The sequence below is a fragment of the Lynx rufus genome, unplaced genomic scaffold, assembly GCF_022079265.1.
Source record: "Lynx rufus isolate CCGP_SWC_20201006 ecotype Redwood Valley unplaced genomic scaffold, mLynRuf1.p SCAF_5, whole genome shotgun sequence".
NCBI lineage: Eukaryota > Metazoa > Chordata > Mammalia > Carnivora > Felidae > Lynx > Lynx rufus.
In genome coordinates, this window is record NW_025814867.1 from 106100335 (window position 1) to 106122829 (window position 22495).

At 34.9% G+C, this 22495-nt stretch overlaps 1 protein-coding gene across 2 annotated transcripts in view; it reads left to right on the forward strand.

Annotated features, from left to right (window-relative positions):
* The window catches only part of CBLB (Cbl proto-oncogene B), a 213208-nt gene that overhangs the window by 126640 nt on the left and 64073 nt on the right, over positions 1-22495 (forward strand). For both annotated transcript variants that reach the window (XM_047099887.1, XM_047099888.1), the window contains exons 9-10: positions 554-685; positions 12150-12353. In XM_047099887.1, the coding sequence (XP_046955843.1) occupies positions 554-685; positions 12150-12353 (336 nt within the window). The remainder of the gene's footprint in view (positions 1-553; positions 686-12149; positions 12354-22495) is intronic.

Consider the following 22495-nt stretch of genomic DNA (forward strand, 5'->3'; position numbering starts at 1 on the left):
CTTGGCAAATGCTGCTTTTCTTCTGTTCCAGAACTTAATGTTCAGTTAGAATAATATATATATATATATATATATATATATATATATACACATTATATATATATACATTATATATATTATATATACGTATTATATATATACATTATATATATATTATATATATATGTATTTGCAATTTTGAAGTGAATTTAGGTGAGAATGTGGCATTTACAAAGAAACTAAAGCTATTTATATTTTCTTTTAAAACCGTAAGTTTTGTCTTTTGAGTCACTATTAACGCAAATCCCTTCCTAAAGGAACAGTACAAAACATTAAGTAGTCTGAAGTATTACAAAAGCTTATAAAATTGCTGATATAAGCTCAAATGTTTTAAAAAATGATTTTGTCGACCAAATTGTGATTACCAATTTAAAACATGTCTTAAGTAGTAACATTCCTGCCAGGATCAAGTGTGAGGCATTTACTGTAAGTCATTGTATTTGAGAAAATTCAGTAGTACCAGTTCATGTCAGAAATACATTAACTTTGCCTTTTTTTCCCCCCCAAATTCCAGGAACAATATGAATTATATTGTGAAATGGGCTCCACTTTTCAGCTTTGTAAAATTTGTGCTGAGAACGACAAAGATGTCAAGATTGAGCCTTGTGGGCATTTGATGTGCACCTCTTGCCTTACAGCATGGCAGGTATAATCAAGATTTAATGAGCAACACTCATGTCTTCCTTATATTCTCTGTTGCTATTTCTCTTTTCAGTTTTCTTCATCTTAATCATTCAGCAAATGATCTGATAAGTGCTTTCTTGGAGTAATTTGAAAAATCTTATGTGTTTGATTTTCTGTCTTATATAATTTCATTTTTCTTGCTGGCTGTGTTTTATATTGTTTCTTTTGCATGTACAATTTAATTTTAGGATTTAGTCATGAGTAGTTTGTAACTCTGTGACACCACTGATTTCAGAATGTCACATCAGTATTTCCAACTAATCATATTGATGTGATTTATGGTGGGTCAGATTCTATTTATAGTAGGTCACTTTCTGAAGCAAAGTAAATCCTAGGAGATAAATCTTATGTTGATGTTTCAGCAGGCCCTTTTCCTAGGAGGAGATGTGGCTCCTATGTCATGTATGTCAGTGGCTACGAATGGGAAAATCTGATGGAGAAAGTCTCCCGAATACTTACAGTTCTCACAGAAGCAGGCATAACATTTTCCGGTTTACCGAAGCAGAATCCAAGTTACCTCTTATGCAGATATTCAGTAAATACCAATTGGTTTGATGTTTTAGAATAAGACCCAGAGACTAACTAGTTTCCCCGTGGGCTTTCTTCTGTTTCTTTATCTGTAACAGAGGTTGTGGGTTGAAAATGAGTCTGGACAGATTTCCAGTTTTGAATATTTGAAGCATCCACAGAAGATTTTGATCAAGTCATTTTTTCACTGCTGTGTAACATAGTCAGTATCGAAGTCAATATTGTTGATGGGGTTAAGAAAGCAAGTAATTCAATTTTCAAACCTTCTTAGAAATTTTGCTATTGAGTATATAATTGACATCCCTACCCCATTCCTGAGCCCTGTCAGGCTTGATCTTCTGTCTAACCCATAGCCTCGGCATTGCCTGTGGAAGAGGGGTAGCCTTAGAGGCTCAGGCCAGGAGAATGCAGGCCCAGGAGCGCTGGTGCTGTTGAGCTCATTACTTGGTAATAACATATAATGGTTTTCACAATCTTATGAAAAGGAACGCCTTCTTCCTTTGGGGAGGTTTGAAAGATGGAAGAAGCAAAAGAGGAAGAACTAGAAAGTGAGTTAAATTTGATTTACTTTTTCAATGCCATTTCTGAACTCCCAGACATTTTTGCCACCTCAGTAAAAATTGTTCAACATCCCTACACTTCTCTCTTTCAGTGTGCATAGGTTTGTATTTTACTTAGGTTTTCCTTGATATACTCTCCCTAATTTCCCTTTATCCCTTCATGATGTTGGTGAATTTTGTATAGTACAGGGAGAAGGTGGAGGAAGAGGGATGCTCAGTGTGGCATCAGCAAACTCATTCTCAGTGTGTAGGCACTTGATTGCTATGTAAGTTATGTTAATAATTTTTCTGGAGACGTAACAATGTCTTTTTATAAATGACTTTCAACAAGTTATGCTGGTAGAAGAGAGAACTATGTTTGCAAGTGTATTTCACATCAATCAGTAGAAAATAATACAGAGATATTGAGTCAGTGCCTGACAGATAGGACTGTGTCTGTTATGATGATTTGCTTTACTTGATAACCCATTCGGTATCTCAGGGTAAGTAGAGGCCAATTATATTTGTCACAGTTGGATTGTGACTTTGTATTGACTTATGCCTTCAGGGTGGTTGTATGGTTTTCACGGGTACAAAGAAACTAAAACTTTATATTTCTTCCTAAAGAAAACCAGAATTTTAGGCTGGTACAAAATCCCAGTACTCTGTGGCACTATGCTTGGTTTTGGCCTCTACTCTTGGGGTCTTAGTCTGGGAACATACACATATTTACATATGGCAGGACTTGGTGCCTTTAACTTGCTACCTACCTGGTATTTGGAAGTTAAGTGGTTTAAAAGTCAGAAGCTCCCATTAGTTTGGAAGAAACCTTTGATTAGTAAAGATTGTTTAAAGCATAATACAAAATAGCTGTTTACCTCGAAGCCCAGAGTAAGTAAAACAGTATGACTGAATATAAAACAAACAGATTTTATTTATTTTAATTTTTGTATACATCTTGAAAGAAATTTATGTTTAAAATTTCAGGGACAATAGTGTACATTCTATTTAGTAAGTTTGTGAACTATTTGCAACAGGTATGTTATGTGCAAAAGACACAGGAACGTTTCCCTGTCGCCATGACTGTGTTATTAATCCTTTGTCCCTTACATCACCACACGTTTCTGTATATTACTGTGTATTCTCCAAATGGTACAGCTCCTCAGTGCCTTGATTCACTTCATGATTTCTAATACTGGTCTAATGGCCTTAATTAAGATGTGCCCAGTCATATTTGTAAATTGTTAACATTTACTTTTTTTTTTTTTTTTTTACTCTGAAGTAGTTCTCAATTTTACTTTTAGAAATTGAGGAACTGAATAAATTGCCAAGCACTGGAAACAGTCTTTGAGTAAAATTTTAGCAGAAGGTCATTATAAAGTGCAGTAGTAGTTTAGTAAGTGAACTAAACAAAAAAAAAAATGACAAATGAAAAAGTACTCAGAAAGTTGAAATAATAATCAGATTATATCACACTGTTATTAGCAAATAATGTTATTTTAATCTGGTCATAGAAATTTGCATATAGGTTAATGAAAAATGTTCAAAAGCATTATTTCAGCATTATTTTTAATTCTTCCCACACAAAATACTTTGTAATTAATAAATATTCTTGTAATTAAAAAAAATTTATGTATGTCCCTGTAAACTCTTACCTCATTGTATTTGTATTGTAAACATTATATATTTACCTATTTCTCTTCTAGAACCTGGTTTAGAATCCCTCTCTTCTAGTATTGTTACTCAGTAAATATTTATGGACTATATGGTAAATAGTGTAGAGAGAAGACTAAGATTACATTGAAAACATGTTAAATAGATAAATTAGATAAGTTGTTGATATTGTAGATCAGATGTCTTAGTTCTGTTCATTTCTCTTCTGAAAACTATCTGATTTTTTTCAAAGACCTTTTATTATGCTCAAGATCTGAGAATGAATTCTAAGAATTTTAATTCTCAGATTTGTTCTATTCAGTAGCTGCTGGATGATTCCCTTCAACTTTTCACATTTTGATTTTGTCTGCTTATTTTTGAGCCACATTATTTTACGTTTATTGCTTGCAATAATGCTGGCACTAACCTAGAGGCAGTGAAACTGAGTTCCTCTTTATTACTTTTTTAAACCAAAAAACACACATGGTGATCCCTGATTCACGTTTTCTCTACACTGAAGAATATTGTTCTTGGGCCAGGTTTTAAGAATTCCAAAGTGATATACCATAGTCTTTATGTCTCAGTGGGATCTTAGTGGTCAAAGGAAATGTCAACTTTTGAACATTTCCACTTTGGGATAACCTGAATATTTCTACCTCTGCATATAGATTTCACAAAATAGTACTTCTTGCCAACCAACACATCTGCCTATTTTCATATAATATGAATAGCAATTTTTGACAATCATTTAAATATGTTACTGTAAAATGCCCATTACTTAATAAAAATCAAATTGTTACAAAGTTATTCCAGTTAAAATGCAGTTGATAAACTATAGATCTGCTAAAAAGCCCACCTTATGGCCTCAATCACCGCTCACAGGATTTAACCTAATTGATGGTGAATAGAGAACTAATATGTTATTGAACAGTTATTGAACATTTCTGTAGTTCTGCAGTATAATGTCAGGCATTGTATCTAAACTTGTAGATGCAGTGGGAAATGTATGAGTATGAAGTCTGGATAAGAGTACAGTATTTATGTCTCTCTTTTTCAGTGTTTTCCAGATTCAAACTGGTACAGAGCTATAGTCCATATTTCCTGACTTTAAAGCCAGAGTTTTTGTCGTATATGCTTGTTTCTTTTTTCTATAGAGAAAAGGTTGTTTTCCAACTCAATTATGCATAGGCTTGTTTGTTACTTTACTTGAGAGAAGCATACATGGCTTGTTTCATCCATCATTCTCCAACTTCTCGAGTCCATTTACTTATCTTTTTATTTAGAAACATTCCTGGGCATCTGCTCTGTCCTGGTTCTGTACGAATCTGTGAGCTAGGAAGAATACTTAGACTCAGGCCTGACCCTCAAGAAGTTACAAGTAAATCTGAAAGTTTTATACAGAGGCATGGTATTAATAATAATTACTTGAAATGAGCATCCTGTTATCTTTCAAATTTAATTATGGATTTGAGACATCTTTTGTTACTTTCTACTCTTTTAGTTGGGCATGCTGATAGGAAAAGGATTTTAAAGGTTGCATGTCTGCCAAGAAGCTCTGATAAATCAGAGTCCAATAGGAAAGAAATATTAAACCCTGACCATAAAACATTATGTGTCCAGCCAGTATGCATTTTCAGCAAGTCATTCTTCACCAACTTTTCCTTCCATTTGATGCCCTACTTTTGGTTTAATTGAATTCACTGCAAACTTAAATTTTATGTAATTAACGGAAACCCTAAGAAATGCACAGTAGCGGTGTCACTTAGTTGTTACAGGCTGCAAGTGGTTACCCTTTAATTTTTGTCATAATGGCCCATTAGTCATGCCTCTGAAGAGGTGTCAGATACTTCTTTCTCCTTCTGAAACATCTGTGTTATTTAATAAATTGAATAAGCAAGGCAGAGTTTGCACAGAATACTAAATAAGTTGGATAATCAACTCTCTAGAGGCAATCTTTGAAGCAATCTCTCTCTGGGTGCGGCATTTCTGTTCTGTCTTTGGCAATAAAACCTGCAGAGTTTTCTTTCACTTCCTTGCTGTTCCATAGATATTAACAAAACATTTTTCTTCTTCATCCAGAACTCCTCCATATCTTCCTTTTTGTAGCAGCATATTGAGCAGCAGTGATGGTGCAGGCTTACTACATGAGGTGTAAAGTAAGGGGCTCTTTTCATACTGGTTTGTTTTGTTTTGTTTTGTTTTTTTGTTTTTTGCTCCAGGAATCTAGAAAATGGCTTCTGAGCTTGTGAATGGCACAAATTCCAAACTATGTTCTTCAAATCTTCAAAATAAAAACGGATAGGGGCACCTGGGTGGCTCAGTCGGTTGAGCGACTGACTTGGGCTCAGGTCATGCTCTTGCGTTTTGTGAGTTCGAGCCCCGCGTCAGGCTCTGTGCTGACAGCTCAGAGGCTGGAGCCTGCCTTGGATTCTGTGTCTCCCTCTCTCTCTGCCCCTCTTCGGATTCTGTGTCTCCCTCTCTCTCTGCCCCTCCCCCACTCATGCTCTGTCTCAGAAATAAACATTTTTAAAAATTCAAAATAAAAATGGATACATATATATCAGTTGGATATGCAGCCTTGTTTTGAATTACTGCCAAGGACTTTAATTCAATTAAAAGTAAAATTAACTTTTTCCTGTGATTATTACTTCTGTACTTTTTCCAAATAATTTAAAGGAAAGATATTAGAATGTTCAAAATAATATTTCATAGAGTCATTAGATGAAAATCAGTAAGCCCTGATTTTAATATGGAATATGATTAAAGAGATTTATGAATGTCCCATATTTAGAGAGCATTGTGGGGCAAAAAATGTGTAGTTATCTAAGAGAGGAGAGAAGCCAGCTCACATGGTCACATTTAAGGCACAAAGAAATAATCTTTTTCTGTATCTTCCCTCAAAAGCAACCAACCTTCACATTTCTAGCCTCAGTGTAATTTTGTAACCTTAGTACTACAAATAATAAAATTATATTTGCCTATAAGAATGTTGTAAATTGGTATTTCTCCCCTTGATTACATGTTGTGTCTTTTTGTATAAAAGTGATAAAGTGTTGGAGCTCCTGTTTCACTGTGGGAGTGATGTAGGGGCTACTAGAGTCATTAAAAGATGTTACAATTATTTCATGAACTACAGTGATGACAGTAGGAATGAAAGGAGGAGAAAATAAAATTTGGTAGAGCAAATGCTTGAGTCCAGTGACTGTATTAAATGGGGTCTGACTGTATCGTGCTGTGCCTGGACAATAGCAGGTATTGGCACCTGGGAAACATTTTCAGTTGGATCTAACAAAGGCCTTTAATAGGTGCTTCAAAAGTTGACTCCCTTAAATAAAGCATCCTCAGAATGCAAACGCATAAACTTCATGAATTAACATTTTAAGATGGGTATTGAGGAGGGCACCTTTTGGGATGAGCACTGGGTGTTGTATGGAAACCAATTTGTCAATAAATTTCATATATATAAAAAAAAAATCAAAACTAAAAAAAAATAAAGTTGACTTCTAGTGCAAAAAAAAAAAGAAACACATAAGAAATATGTATATTGAAAAAAAAATAAATTGGGTTCTAGCAACAACTATTTTAAAAGCTCTTACTATGTAAAAATATATCCCAAGGAATCCTATAATTACTAGGACAAGTTTTTCATCTTCATTAAAAGCTGAAACCTTTCAATTTGAGTGAATAGAATATTTATTGATTAAAGTAGTTTTGTAATTTGAACAATAGGGTTTTTTTTTCATTTTTGAATGATCAATAGTAGGCAGCTACTTTTAAACTTCATCTTAACCTAGGTTATGAATCTGATCTTAAGGAACTACATCCTGGTGCTGCAGTGTAGGATAGTGGTAGTGTAGTGATGAAATGATTCGATTCATATAACAGGCCACCTGAATGTAATTTCCTGCACACAGATGCTTAGCTGTGTGACCTCCATCAAATTATATAAACTCTCATTTTTTTATTGGTAAAATGAGGATGATAATTGTACCTACTTCATAGGGTTAAATGAATTAATACGTGTATAGTGTTTTCAACAGTGCCTGGAATCTTAGTATTGTTCCTAATGTAGTACCTAATAGTATCATTTAGGAAACTGTCTCATATTTCTGATTATTCTTAATTTATGAACATTGGTGATTCTGTGGTTTAAAAGTAGTTTAAAAATTGCATTCATTTCATAAGGTGGGAATTCTTGTGGTTGTGTGAATTTTTTCAGATGTTAAGACATGTTTCTTCAGTTATCTTACTATACTAATTTGCTTTTGAAATTATCTTTATAGTAATTCTGCCAGTATTTTCATAGCACTTTGAAAGATTTGAATTAATTTATTTTTGAGATATCCCTTAAATTGTACATTCCCTCATTACACCCTGCAGAATAAGATGAATAGCTTACCCAGGATCACACAGCTGTAATTGGTGGGTGTAGGGTTCCAATTCAAGTGTCCTGATTCAGAATGTCTGTGCTTTCTTTCTGACTTGGTATTTTCATGGGCCTCACAAGTTAAAACCAGAAGAGCCTAGATTCACCAATGTCTTTTTTCCTTGTTCATCATAAGAGAGCGCCAAAACCAACCATCTCTTTCACTCTGAGTGATTTGTTGTAAGATTACTATTAACTCTCTTATATGTTCTTTTAACAAGTTATTGAATTTCTGTGGGAAATATTGTGCTCTAAAAATGCTTAGTATGGACCCAATTTGTTCTCAGGATATGTATATATGTATCTATCCAGTTATTCACTTATTTATAATTGTTCCATGGTTTGCATAAATGATTTATGGTAACTTCAAATCTATGTGAAATATTACCAAAGTAATATAAATTAGAAGTTACTGCTACAGAAAGCACGTACACACACACACACACACACACACACAGACTAAAAAAGTATAAAATGCACTCCAAAATGAGACTCAAGAAGTCCTATTATTTTTTAGGGTTCTCTATGTATATTGTGTATGTGGAAAGCCATGTAGTGATTAACCTTAAAACAAAGTGTGACCTCTAATAATCATCTTGAGAGCAAATAAATTGTACTATATATAGTGTGTCTTTAAAAAATTAAGGTATTTAAGAGGTAAAATCCACATGAACAGTATATAAACAGAAAGCATATGGAAGCTGACCAATACATGATGATGATGATGATGATGATGATGATGATGGTGATGAGATACTGATATTTACTTGGATTTTTACATAAGGTGTTACTATGGGAATGGGCAATTTGGGAAGTTAAAGAATTTTTTTTTCTATTTTTCTGTAAAATGTTAATTTGTTCTCAGATACCTAAAGTTATATTTATGTTTAATATTATTAACAATATTCATGGTTGGCATGGGAGTCTGAATTACTTTATCATGAGCATATTACATAGTTAACATTTCAGATGAGTGTAGTACTCTCTGATAACTTATATATCTTTGGTTTGGAAGTATTTCTTATTTGAGGAAGTAAAATCTACTGAGTCCATTAGAATGGATGGAGTCCCAAATGCTTCCTCTTAACATTCTCAGAATGTGAATATGTTGAGGACTAGAAAAGGAATTATTTATTGGTTTTCTTTATTAACATATGTTCCTTGATCTTGCATTAAGTATATGTTGACAGAAACATTATTTTAATTATTGAGGCACAATCCTGATGAGTTATATGTCTATCGAAGACATTCTTCATGTGTATTCAGTCAACCATATGACAGAAACTAGGGCAGAGTATCAAAGTGGCATTTGAGAATTTATAGTTAGACTTAATTTGCATGTAGCAGTATTTAGTTTACAGAGAAAGAGTGATGGATGAAGTCATATTAGAGTAAATATCATTAAGGAGACACGTTCATTGTGATCTATGTCTGCAAATCAAAGTGGATGTACATTGCAGCTGGGTTTTGGGGGGGATTTTTTTTTTGTTTTTCATTCAGTGAGTAATGTGAACCCTCTACAAAGATAAAGCTAAACAGAAAATATTTTTTGTGATGTATACTCACAAAACAGCTACTCTAACATACAGCAGTAATTTGTATAGTATTAAACTTTCAGATAGCAGAGATGGAGGAAATCTAAATTCAGGTATTGAAGAGCTAGTTATTCCTAATCTTTCTCTTGGTACCACCAGGATGCTGTTATTACCTCCCCCTGCTCTCTTTCCGAACCCCTCTTTTCAGTTACCCTCTGTCGGGAGCTCCAAGTCATCCTTACCAAAGCAATGTGCGAAGTGACATTGAAATTTCTAAGAGAAGCTTTTGTAGCTGAGTGCTGTGGCATAAACGTTGTGGGCACTGTACTAAAAAATAATGACTTTAATATTTACATCAAGGGCACTAATTTTTAGTTATGGTAATTATACTTTAGTTAAGTCTTAATAAATTTTTCTGTTTTTAGATACACACTAAAACATTATAGATGAATTTATGTAATGTATAGGATATACTTCAGAATAATCCAAGTGAGTAAGTGGAAGGTACAGATGGAACAAGATTGGACATGAACTGATAGTTGTTAGAGTGGAGTGGTAGGTGTATACAAACTTATTACCCTTTTCTCTCTACTTCTGTATATGTTTCAGATTTTATATATATATATATATATATATATATATATATATATATATATTTAACATATGAACAAAAGATGTGTCTTAAATATATATATATATATATATATATATATATATATATATATTTAACATATGAACAAAAGATGTGTCTACTTAGGGCCCAGAGTCCTACTTTCTATCCTTTGTGCACTAAAGACACACAGGGAACATCTTTCCTATCTTGCCCTTATATATTAGACTATCTTTTTGAAATTATCTTACATAGATCTGTTAGAAAATTCCATTACAGTCACAGAATATGGATCCCTTTTGACTTTTCTGATAAGGGGATTTTATCTAGATGACAACATATTGAATATGCACTTACGTTTAATGTTCCTGTTAACAAAAGACAGGAGAAAGGTTTAGCTTTCCTTAAGTATTTATTCCTGTGTTAGGAAATGTTAATGTAATATAAAATAATTAAGGCGTAGATTTATCATCTGTTGTAGAATGATGGAGCAAAATATTTAAGTTGCCTTGAAGCGCACCAGCTTAAGCATATGCAGCAATAAACATCAAAGGATTTTGTATCGGCGTGCCTGTATTTCTCCACAGCACCTTAGTTCAACTACTTTACCATTCCAAGTTTCTTTCCCAAATTATCTAACAGTAAATGAATAAGGAAATGCTCTGCTTTCTTTTCATTGACCTATGCAAAGAATGTTTGTTTTTCTTTTTTGACAATTGGTGTGGCAAAGAGAGATGTTCAGTTTGTTAATCTGAGTGATATTTGGAAAAGAATAACCCATCCAGCACATGATCTGCCTGAGTGACAGATCAGCAATTGTCTAGTGAGAGGAGAAGCAAAAGTATCACTCCACTGCTGATCAGAGTGTCACCGGAGGGGATGTAGATCACCAGTTTCCCACCATAACAAGTGGGTGGGACAGTCTTAAGTACTAAATGGTTTCTTTAAAGATGTTAGTTCTCTTTGCATCCCTGTCTCATCTCTAAAAAGGTGCTGATTCATCTCATTTCTGCCTTTAAATGATTTTATGATTTCTTCTATTTTTTTAAAGCTTATTTATTTTTGAGAGGAGGGGAGACGGGCAGAGAGAGAGGGAGAGAATCCCAAGCAGGCTCCACTCTGTCAGCGCAGATCACGACATGGAGCTCCATCTCACAAACCGTGAGATCGTGACCTGAGCAGAAATCAAGAGTCAGATGCTTAACCAACTGAGCCACCCAGACGCCCCTGCTTTTTACTATTTTTTAAATAGCACACTACTAAAATCAGGGTGAAATGCAGAAACAAAAAATGATGGTGAGTATCAGACACCATCTATTTCTAGAAGACAGCATCATATGCAGGGTGAGAACACAGTCTTCTCCTATTTCCCTGCCAATTGTGAATTCCGGAATTGGGAGACTTTGAACAAAACCTTCAATAATTACCAATAAATGAGTTTCTGGCCCAAAAGTATTAGCACAGATCTTTTTGCAGTATCTAATTTGAAAGCAAGATGAGAGGTAGAATTTAATATTTCACATGGCATTATATCCCAAATGAGCTGGGTCAGAGTGACAGGCTCTCAGGACAGATGATGGTTTCTGGATGTAAATTTATTTTTTCCCACCAATTATAAATCAAGACTTTTAAAAACCTAGGCAATTAAATGGAAATATTTATCCATAGTTACATGCATAGGAACTTTTCCAGAATGGCTTGTTTTAATTGATACTGCTACTTTGTTTATAATGAATTTTTATCAAAATGTCCTTTTTGTAGAATGTTTAATTAGCTGGTGCCTTTTGGTAAAGAGGGATATGATTCAATTTCCATTTTCCTACAAGACCCTGAAGTTTTGATACATTACAATTGTAAAAGAACATTCAGAAAAATAGTTAGGCTCCTTTTCTTTGGCAAATCAGAGATTTTTTTTTTTTTAGATAAATCTTTCTTTGAAAATTTGACATACTGAACGTTTATCACATTTTGTTGGTGTTCTACTCTATTAACTTCTTCAAGACAGATCTTCCTTCACTCTCACTGCCTACCCTAAAACCTCTTGTATGCAACTTCTTTTTATAGCTGGAGAACATTGGCCCCTCTCAGTACTGTTGTATTTGAACAAAAACCAATTACATTTTTTGTTTGTTCAGGAGTCAGATGGCCAGGGCTGCCCCTTCTGTCGCTGTGAAATAAAAGGAACAGAGCCCATCATCGTCGACCCCTTTGATCCAAGGGACGAAGGTTCCAGGTGCTGTAGCATCATTGACCCCTTTGGAGTGCCGATGCTGGACCTGGATGATGATGATGACCGAGAGGAGTCCTTGATGATGAATCGGTTGGCAAATGTTCGAAAGGTAAAATTATAAAACGCAGGTTTAATCGGAGTCATGTGTGGACATGAAAAAGGAATGATGCTGTTCCCTAATGGGCTATGTCTGAGTGTTTGGGGGCTTGGGAAAGAAACATGGAAGAATCAAAAGAAAGGTGAAGACCTTGGTAATGTTGATAGGCTGATGAAATCATAGACAAAGAACTAGAGTCTACTCAAAGTTCTTTCGCTGCTTTTAAACTTCAAAATGAGAGATGGTGAGAGCTTACATATAGAATCCAAGATCGTCTAAGATTGGCAAAAGCAGTCCTGTGAATAAAAAATTAAGAAAAATTAAGAAAACTAAGAAAATATAAAAATTGGTAATGATGAAACTGATTACAAATAGTCTTTGTTAAAGTCTAAAAGAAGTGTCTGATAGTGATTTTCTGACCAGGAGAGCCAGGCTTCCATTTGGCTACTGAGAATTCTGTCACATAATATTTACCTTTGTGAATTTACCATAGTGTGGGGTTTGCTTATCAAAATTGCTGACTCAGAAAATGGACTTTGTGAATTGAGAATGGATCCTACATGCCCAGTTGGAGTAACTAACCCCACAAGAAACTAGTCAATAAACCAGAATGCCAACTGAATAATTTACAAGCCAGAAATATAATGACTAAGAGAGCTGGCCTCTCAGATATCAGGCCATGCTCTGTACGGAAAGATATGTGAAAGTCATATTCACAAAGTTTTGCGTTCTCAAAATCAGAGAACTAGCAATGAGTGGTATAAAAGTTGCTGAAAATGGAGTGTGAAGGTGTCCCCTCCTGGCCCTCCTCCTGACTCATGGCAGACAGGGCTAATCAATCATGGCGCTCATCCCTACTGAGGTCAGACCTGGCCTTATAGAACCTCCGCTGCAGTTCATTAGGATTTGGCAGGTAACATGAATCTTATTTGCCATGTAGTTGGACTGATAATAATGTGTAATGGCATCAGATCATTTGCATCTGTCTCCGTGGTAGAGAAACACTTGGCACAGAGAACAGAGGAGGCATTTGTTTGGGTTACTCCTTCCTTAACTTCCTTAAGTTTATCTCCTGGCTTCCTGTATTTTCTACATTTCAATGTTCCATGCTCAACAAAGACATATGCCCATGGGATTTTTCACCTGTGCAGGTATGTTACCATCACCAACATGGCCACTTTGACATTTTTGGTCTGAGATGACTTTTATTCTTCATATCATTAATTTTCATAAATGTCATAATTTAACTTGCAGAGAAACTACTCTTGATTCTGTCCTTTAATCCTGACAACTAAGTTTTGAAGGATATAATCCCTTTCACCCCAGAGATAGAAGAAAGGAAGTAGTTATTCCTCAGTGTCTTTTATAGGAACAAAGATTTTTCACGTATTTTATTCTCTCAACAACTTGGAGAGGCAAATATTCTTCTCATTTTTCAGATAAGGAAATGAGGCTCAGACTACACATGTGACTTGGCTACATTAGTAGGTTGTAGAAACTAGATTCTAACTTATGTTTTCTGGATAACAATACAGTGATGTATCCCAAACCACATGTGTAACTCTCTCCCATGCAGAATCATGAACTGGTTCCTACTAAGTCAGATTATAGAGTGTATTGCTAGAATATTTATCATACAGTATTATTAATTTTAAATAATGGTGGTAATTAAATAGTGACATTGATGATTTCAGTGACAGGATGCTCTTCTGGGTTCTTGATCTCATTCGACAATCATTCCAACCCAATAGAGAAGCTACGGTTACTGTCCTGTTTCATAAAAGATAAAGCTAAGGAGTAAAGAAATGAAATATCTTGCCTAAGATCCTAGTTACTCTATAGTAGAACCAGTACTTTATTCCAGATCTTCCCAATTCCAAAAATCCAGTTTGGAGCCATCATGTAATGTGCCTCTTTTGCCCTCTTTGGAACATGTCACACACATTGAACTTGATAGAATGTAACTAATTGTCCTCTGAAGGTCTTTCCAGCTCCATGATATAATGTACATCATGAATAATTTTGGACTCCCAGTACAGTTGTAACTAGAAATTAAAAATAATTTGAATTTGATCTCTTGGTAAAAACGTAAAATTATAAAAATAAATATATTTATGCCCTATAAAAATATTTGCACCCACGCTAACTTAATAGGTCGCCAAAAACCCAAGCAAATTCAGTTAAGACCTGTTAATTGATATATAATGACTATTAAATCTGTTGTCCAGTATACTAGCCATATGTGGCTATTTAAGTGTAAATTTAAAATAATTAAAGTTTAATAAAATGTTCCTCAGTCGCGTTGAACATATATATATATACATATTTTTTTTTTTTTTTGAGAGAGAGAGAGAGAGAAGGAGAGAGAGAGGGAGAGAGAATTCCAAGCAGGTCCACGCTCAGCATGGAGCCTGAGGCAGGGTTTGATCCCACAATCCTGGGATGATGACCTGAGCCAAAATCAAGAGTCAGACGCTCAACTGACTGAGTGAGACACCTAGGGCCCCTTGAATATATTTTAAATGCTCAGTAGCCACTTGGGTATAGTGGCTACTGTACTGAACTGTATAGATATAGAACATTTTCTATAGGTATTGAGATATCTATTGAAATAAGAGAAATATCTATTCTCCAATAGATAATTGTATTGGACAGAGCTTTCTTAGATCTCCCCTGTAAGCTCTTATTGGAAGAAGCTAGCTCTTGATGCAAAACCTTTCCTTTTAACTTAATAACCTAATGGTCTTAGCTTGGCCTGGATATTTGACAGTGATATAGCACTGGAATCAGCAAGCTATGACCTGTTTATGTTGGTTTGTTTTTCTGTGAGCTAAGAATGATTTTACATTTTATATGGCTATATATTTAAATGCGTTTATAAGTAGCTACATAATTTGCTTGTTTCTGTTTCGTTTTTTTGTTTTCTGTTGTTTTTTTTTTTTTTCTTCTTGGCCTGCAAAGCCTAAAATATTTACTATCTGGCCCTTTAAGAAAAAGATTGCATTCCCAGGGTCTAGGATGCAGTAAGCACACAAAGAATGTTTATTGAATGCATAGATAATAGGGAAAGACAGAAAGTTATTTAAGAAACACACAACAGCTCAAGTAGTTCAAGTGACCTAGAAGATAATGTTTTCTAGCTAGGAAAAAGGCATTTCACTTTTCTTTACTAAGTGGGTTTTCTTCTTTCATTGATGTCAGGGGAGAATGTGGGGTCTTAAGGGTAATTCTTTCAAGAACTTTGTATACTTTGCTCGCTGGGAATCAGTAGCTTCCCTCTATGAGTTTAGGCAAAGTTGCAGTCTTGGTCTATTTCCCACTGAATTAAGTTGAAACTTGAGCCTTGCTTCACTAGGAACCCTGACAACCACAGGACTCACTGGTGACGTAAAATGAGCAGCAGAATATTCAAAGGTGACTCTCGTGGTTTCCCTACATCTTCTCACCTACTCTCAAGACCGTGCATGTTTTGTTTTCCCTGGGCACACTGGTGAGCTTTCTGTCAAGGGAGTTCAGAGACTTTTACATTGATCTTTTTAGTTTCCCAAGAAGAGATGGTGGTCTCAGACATTTATTGTTCCAGAAGTCACCCTTCGGTGGTTTTTTTGGCAGTCAACAGTGTCATTTAATAAAGCTCCACTACAGTGTTATTTCTCTGCTTTCCTTTGACACTAGTTAGGTATTGGAGAAATTTAAACAACTTGTAATTAATTTGTTTTTAAGTTGAGCAATCATATTTCAAGTAAATGTCTTTGTGTACACTTATCTGCCTCTAGTCAATTAAACAGATTGTAAGTTTTATAATATTTCATAAATCACTGCCACTTAACTTTCAGTAAAACCTAGATTTTAGTGTAGATACAAGTATCAGTTCTTTCTAATTGGGAAAAACATTGCCATGTCATTATGTTCTCATAGTGCTTTATATGTACTTCTGTTTCCGGAGTTACACTAAATTGTTATGTTTTATCTAGAGGACTGCCTTATCCATTAGACTATTAATTCCTAAGGCTGGTGTCAATGTCTTCTTTATTTTGTGTTTCCTGGTGCCTAAACACACACAGCATATATTTATTAAGTGAAATAACAAATGTACATGCATGTTCACATGCTCTTTGAAATCAGTGACCCAATGTTATACATCTTTGTTCCAAACTGAAGACTGAATATAAATGTACAAAATATCAAATTATAGGTTCTATTCAGTTCTTACAGCTGAGGTTATAAACAAATATCACACTGTCATTTTGACATAGTAGCTCTTCTACCTGAATTTTCTTCCTTTCTGTTTTTTCAGTCATTCTGTTGCCTCAGTCACTCACTCACTCGCTCATTCATTCATTCATTCGTTTTTAAACATTTCATTCTCTCAGTTCCAAGAGTGACTGTAAGTCATTGTGCAGCGGACCAATTCTGTTTTCTTCTATCTTCTATTTCAGTAGTTATCTTTCTCCTGTTCATGAACAAGTTGTTGACTATATTTGGAAATAATTTTTGCCCATCTTAAGCATATTGCATTCTTTAAATTGGTGATGCTTCTATCATAGCATGGAGGATGGAGCTGTTTGTATATTCCTGTTACCATGGTGATATCCTGTAGCTGGAGTTTATAAATAGTAGCATACTGAACATATAGAATATGTTTTTATTGTTTATTTTATAAATATATTAATGCTAATCTTACAGAAGCAAACTGAATGTATAATTCTACAGTATAGCATATTGGTTACCACCCTAGAAATAGTCTATTTTGTAATTTTAACTACAAAATGTTTTAGCTTTTGCTTGAAATTGTAGCACTGCCTGAGGTCTCAAGCTGTCAGAATTTCTAGGATAATTGGATCTGAGTGAGTCCTCAGAGGAAGTCTAGGGTGTGATTGGTAAGATCATGTCCTTCTCTCTGACTTCAATCAGATCAGAGCTAAGAAAAGGTGTCAATTGCCAGTCAGAATTTTGTTTGTCAAGAGTGTAAAGAGTCTTAACAATTCCTCAGCAATTATGTTGATAGGACATATTTTTCACCACATACGTAAAATAAAATGAAGATTTGCACTCAAAGTGAAAATGTTGACAGACTGAGCTGGTATATGAACTGAGATTTATTCCTTTGGTCTTAAATCTTATATTTTCTTGAAACCAAATTTAAAATTTTAATGAATGGCCTTATAAAAATAAATACATGTGTGACCCGAGATCAAGGTAATTATTCTTCTTTTATACTTTTTTATGCATTCTCCTAATGTTGCCCTCATCAGTTAAAATACATATTACTAATTAAAAACTTGATATTATTACCTAATTCTTGCTTTTCCTAATAATAATGTGTGAGAAGACCCATAGTATTCCTGATCCTAAGGAAAGAGTTATGTGTAGGGTTCAGTATTTTTAGGAAAATGTTGCTTTTTTAATATGACTTTGATTCCAACCACAGAGCTCAGGTCCATGTTGGAGAGTAGAAAAGACCAAAATTAGAACAAAAGTGAATTACAAAAATGACAGTAGACATTCAGAATATAGGACGTCGCTCTCAGTTACAGGCAGTTCTGCCTCCTGAAGGTATTCAGAAATAATATGAGGATGTTTTTGGTTTTCACAATGACCAAGGGTGGGAGAAATCTGTGGCAGTTAGTGGCCAGAGATACGAGACATCCTGCAACCCATGGCACAGTGCTACCCAAGAATTACTATGATCACATGCCAGTAGTCCTCACCCCTCCCTCCACGCAATGTAGGTGATCATAGGTGACAGTAAGCAATCCAAAGTCACAGGTTCATCATTTGCCATTTAATTGCATTCTGTTCACTGATTTTCTTAAAGCTCTCCATGCAAAATAGTAGCATATTTTTTATTAGTGTGTGATTAACAAAGGAAAAAACTGCCTTGTCCAAGTGCCATATGATGTTACAGGTGACTGTAAAGATGTTGTTATGTATTCCTTAAAAATGGTTTGAATAATTAGTAGTTTAGGATACGCAAGCACTTGAACTCTTGTACTTGGTTTGAGTCAGTCTCCTATGGTAGACCGCAGGCTCCTGGAGACCGGAGGCTGTGCCTTGCCCTTCTTTTCCTTCCCAGAGACTTGCATAGTACCTACCACAAAGGTGGAGGTAGGAGAAACCATGGAGAAAGGTTTGTTTTGTTTTGTTTGTTTTGTTTTGTTTTTAATATAACTTATTGTCAAATTGGCTAACATACAGTGTGTAAAGTGTGTTTTTGGTTTTTGGGGTAGATTCCCTTGGTTCATTGCTTACATATAACACCCAGTATTCATCCCAACCAGTGCCCTCCTCAATGTCCATCACCCATTTTCCCTTCTCTCCCCCCCCATCCACCCTTAGTTCTTGTATTTAAGAGTCTCTTATCGTTTGCCTCCCTCCCTTTCTAACTATTTTTCCCCCTTCCCTTTCCCCATGGTCTTCTGTTCAGTTTCTCAAGATCCACATATGAGTGAAAACATACACTATCTGTCCTTCTCTGACTGACTTATTTCACTCAGCGTAAGACCCTCCAGTTGCATCCACGTTGCTGCAAGTGGCATGATTTCATGTTTTGTTTTGTTTTTAACTGAATGCTCAGTAGTGACACTGAAGAAGAGGTCCCTGGAGTCTACCAACCTGGTTTATGTTCTACTTAATATCTTTTGTGTTTTGCATTGGTTATTTAACCCTCTGTGTCTCAGTGGCCTTATCTTTGAAACCCTACCTCTTAGGGTTGAAATTAAATGAGTTACTACATATAAAGCCATTGGAACAGTGCTGGTACATAGTAAATGCTAAGTATTAGTTGTAATTAAACATTATTTTTATATACTGTTAATATTTAAGACTCCTGAGATCTTGCTGTGATTCTGAGAATTAAATATCAGTATTTTTGAGATGTCTATGGAGGCTTATTTTTTTTTTCTTTTAGATACTGTTAGCTATTATTTAGGAAGAACTAGACACCAAAACTGTGTTGGTTTGGCAAACAGTTGGTTTTGTTTCTTTGTTAATATCTACATAGTTATGATTTCATTGCATGGCCACATTAAAATAATTTATTATTTTATTTAGTCTTTAAAACTCAAAAAAAATGCAAAGTTGCCAACAGGTCAGCTGAAATGCTATTTTAAACACTGAATAATTTAGATAAGCTTACAGTAGTCTTGTTTTCCACATAAGTAAATTGAAGTAATTAAGTAGTCTCTAAAGGACAGTGAAGAAGTACAGTAACTAAATAGTAATTGCTTATTGTTCAAACCAGCTGTACCTGGTATTTTGCAAGCAATATAGGTTTCACATGAGGGCATTTTTCAGCGACTAAAGTTTATTCCTTTAATCCCCAGAATGTTCTTGTTTCTCAGCCATTTTTATGGAAATATTTCTGAATTATATGTCACCCTTCCCTGAGTTTTCAAAATTGGTTATGCAGCTGAGTGAATCCAAGGGCATGAGAAGCCACTACAGTCAGCATGACATACTTCTTGAAGCTTACGTTTGTTATGAGATTTCAGGAAAGGTTGCACGAAGAAAGGGGAACATAATTTTAAATTAAAATCACATATATATTTGGATCAGGATGCAAAATTCATATAAATGTTTAAAGTAAAATGTAAACTTCAAAGAGATTTCAGGGTTATGGAGGCTGGTCACAAGCCAGGGGATTATGTCCTCAGAACAGGTGCTTCAGGGGAAGCAGCATAGCTCAGTGTAGTTAACAGTGTTTAACATTTCAATGGAGCAGTCTTTGGGGTTATTCCACTTGTGAGGCTGTTTGCACTTCTTTAAAGTTCAATTTTATCAACCACCTCCCTGCCAAACCTTAGGGAAGGCAACTCCTCCTCCACTCAGCAGTTTTCCTGTTCTTCACTACTTCTAATTCATAGTATCTAAAAACATCTGGAAGTTACTAGTGGAATGTAAGCAATAATGATAATTTAAAATATTGAACATCATTTTATATACAAATCAAATATCTGTCTTAGCGAGGGAACATGGTGCCTACACTATGTTTTACAGGAAGAAATGCAGCAGACGTTTTCCCCCTCTTTAGAGGACTTTGTTGGGTTTTGGTTTTTTGGTTTTTTGGTTTTGGCTGGTTGTTTTTTTGTTTTGTTTCGTGTAGGGATTTTAAGACTTTTAGAGTGGTGTTAGATTCACAGCACAATTGAGGAGATCATAGAGATTTCTCATGTACCCCCTGTCCCAATACATGTGTAGCTTCTTCCCCTATTATCTTCATCCCCCATCAGAGTGGTACACTTGTTAACAATTGATGAACCTACTTTGATGCATCACTGTCACCCAGAGTCCATGGTTTTCATTAGCGTTCGCTTGTGGTGGTGTACGTTCTGTGGATTTGGACAAATGTCTAATGACACGTATCCACTATAATAGTATCATGCAGAGTAATTTTCACTGCCCCCCAAATCCTCTGTGCTCTACCTTTTCTAGAATGTCATGAGTTGGAATCATACACTATGTAGCCTTCTCAGATTGGTTTCTTTCACTTAGTAATACGCATTTAGAATAGGTATAGTTTTCTAAGAGCACGGAACGGTCTTCCATAGTGGCTGTACCATGTTTTATTTACGCCAGCAGTGAATGAGAGTTTTATTGCTCCACATTCTCGCCTGCATTTAGTGTTGTCAATGTTCTTGATTTGGGCAACAAGGACATATATAGTGGTATCTCAGTGTTTTAATTTACATTTCCCTGATGACCTATGATGTGAAGCATCTTTCCATTTATGCTTATTTGGCATCAGTTTATCTTTGGTGAGGTATCTGTGAAGGTATTTGGCCCATTCTTAATCCAATTATTTTCTTATTGTTGGGTTTTAAGAGGGTTTGTTTGGGTTTTTTTTGTATATTTCGGGCAACAGTCCTTTACAGATGTGTCTTTTCCAAATATTGTCCTCTAGTTTCTAGTTGTCTTTTTATTCTCCTGATAGTTTCTTTTCCAGAGCAGAGATTTTAATTTTAATTTTAATTATGTCCAGCTTATCAATTATCTCTCTTGAATCATGCCTTTAGTGTTGTATCCAGAAAGTGGTTACCAAACCCAAGCTCATCTATATTTCTCCTATTTATCTTCTACGGGTTTTATAATTTTGCATTTTACGTTGAGATTTGTGATCCATTTTAATTGTTGTAAAGGTACAAGATCTGTGTCCAGATTTTTTTTTAATTTTTTCACGTGGGTGTCCATTTGATTCAGCACCATGTGTTGAAAAGGCTGTGTTTGCTCCATTGTGTTATCTTTGTTCGTTTGTCACAGATTAGTTAACTGTTTTTATGTGAGTCTATTTCTGGGCTCTTGATTATGGTCCACTGAAGTATTTGGCTATTCTTTTGACAGTTCCACAGTCTTGATTACTATAGTTTTATAGTAAGTGTTTAAAGTCACTCCAGCTTTGTTCTTCTTCAATATCATGTGGGTTTATTTGTGGTCTTTTGTCTCAGTATAAACTTCAGAATAGTTCAATATGAACAAAATGACTTGCTGAGATTTTGATTGGAATTGCATTAAATCTGTAGATCAAATTGGGAGGACTTTTCTTTTTTACTCTCAGTTTCTCCCTAGTTTCCTACAGATTAAAGCTTCTGGAAGTGTCTTCTGGAAGTGTGACTGTGGATAAGCAGGGCATGATTATATTGCTTTTATATCATATTTCTCAAACAAGTTTTGTTTATTATCTAAAAGGAAACAATGGTACAGGTATTCCAAAATAGACACCATGGGTCATAATTACTTATGGGTGTGTATGTGTGTGTGATAAGTGTTTTGTAATGGATACCTTCTGAATAATGTTCTGCATAGGCTATTATTTAAAAGACTTGAGATTGTATGTTCACAAATTAATATGAGAAAAGAACCAAGAGGATAGTTAGCAGCAAGGAAAATATCCTTATGATATTATATTTTAATGATAAAAGTTTTATCAGTGTCCTTCATTAATTTTCATGCATTTAGAGAAAAATGTTGACCTTCTAAGAGTCCTTCTCATCATCTTTATAATACATGTATCTACCTTGTTCAGATATGAAAATTCATTAAGTAAAATCTTGTTAGAAATATTATAAAATTGACTTTGATTATCTCTGGGGTTGTCAGTACTCTCATCTTAATAGTAATTGGAGAGGTTTTCTCTTGTCCTGTTTTTAATAATAGCC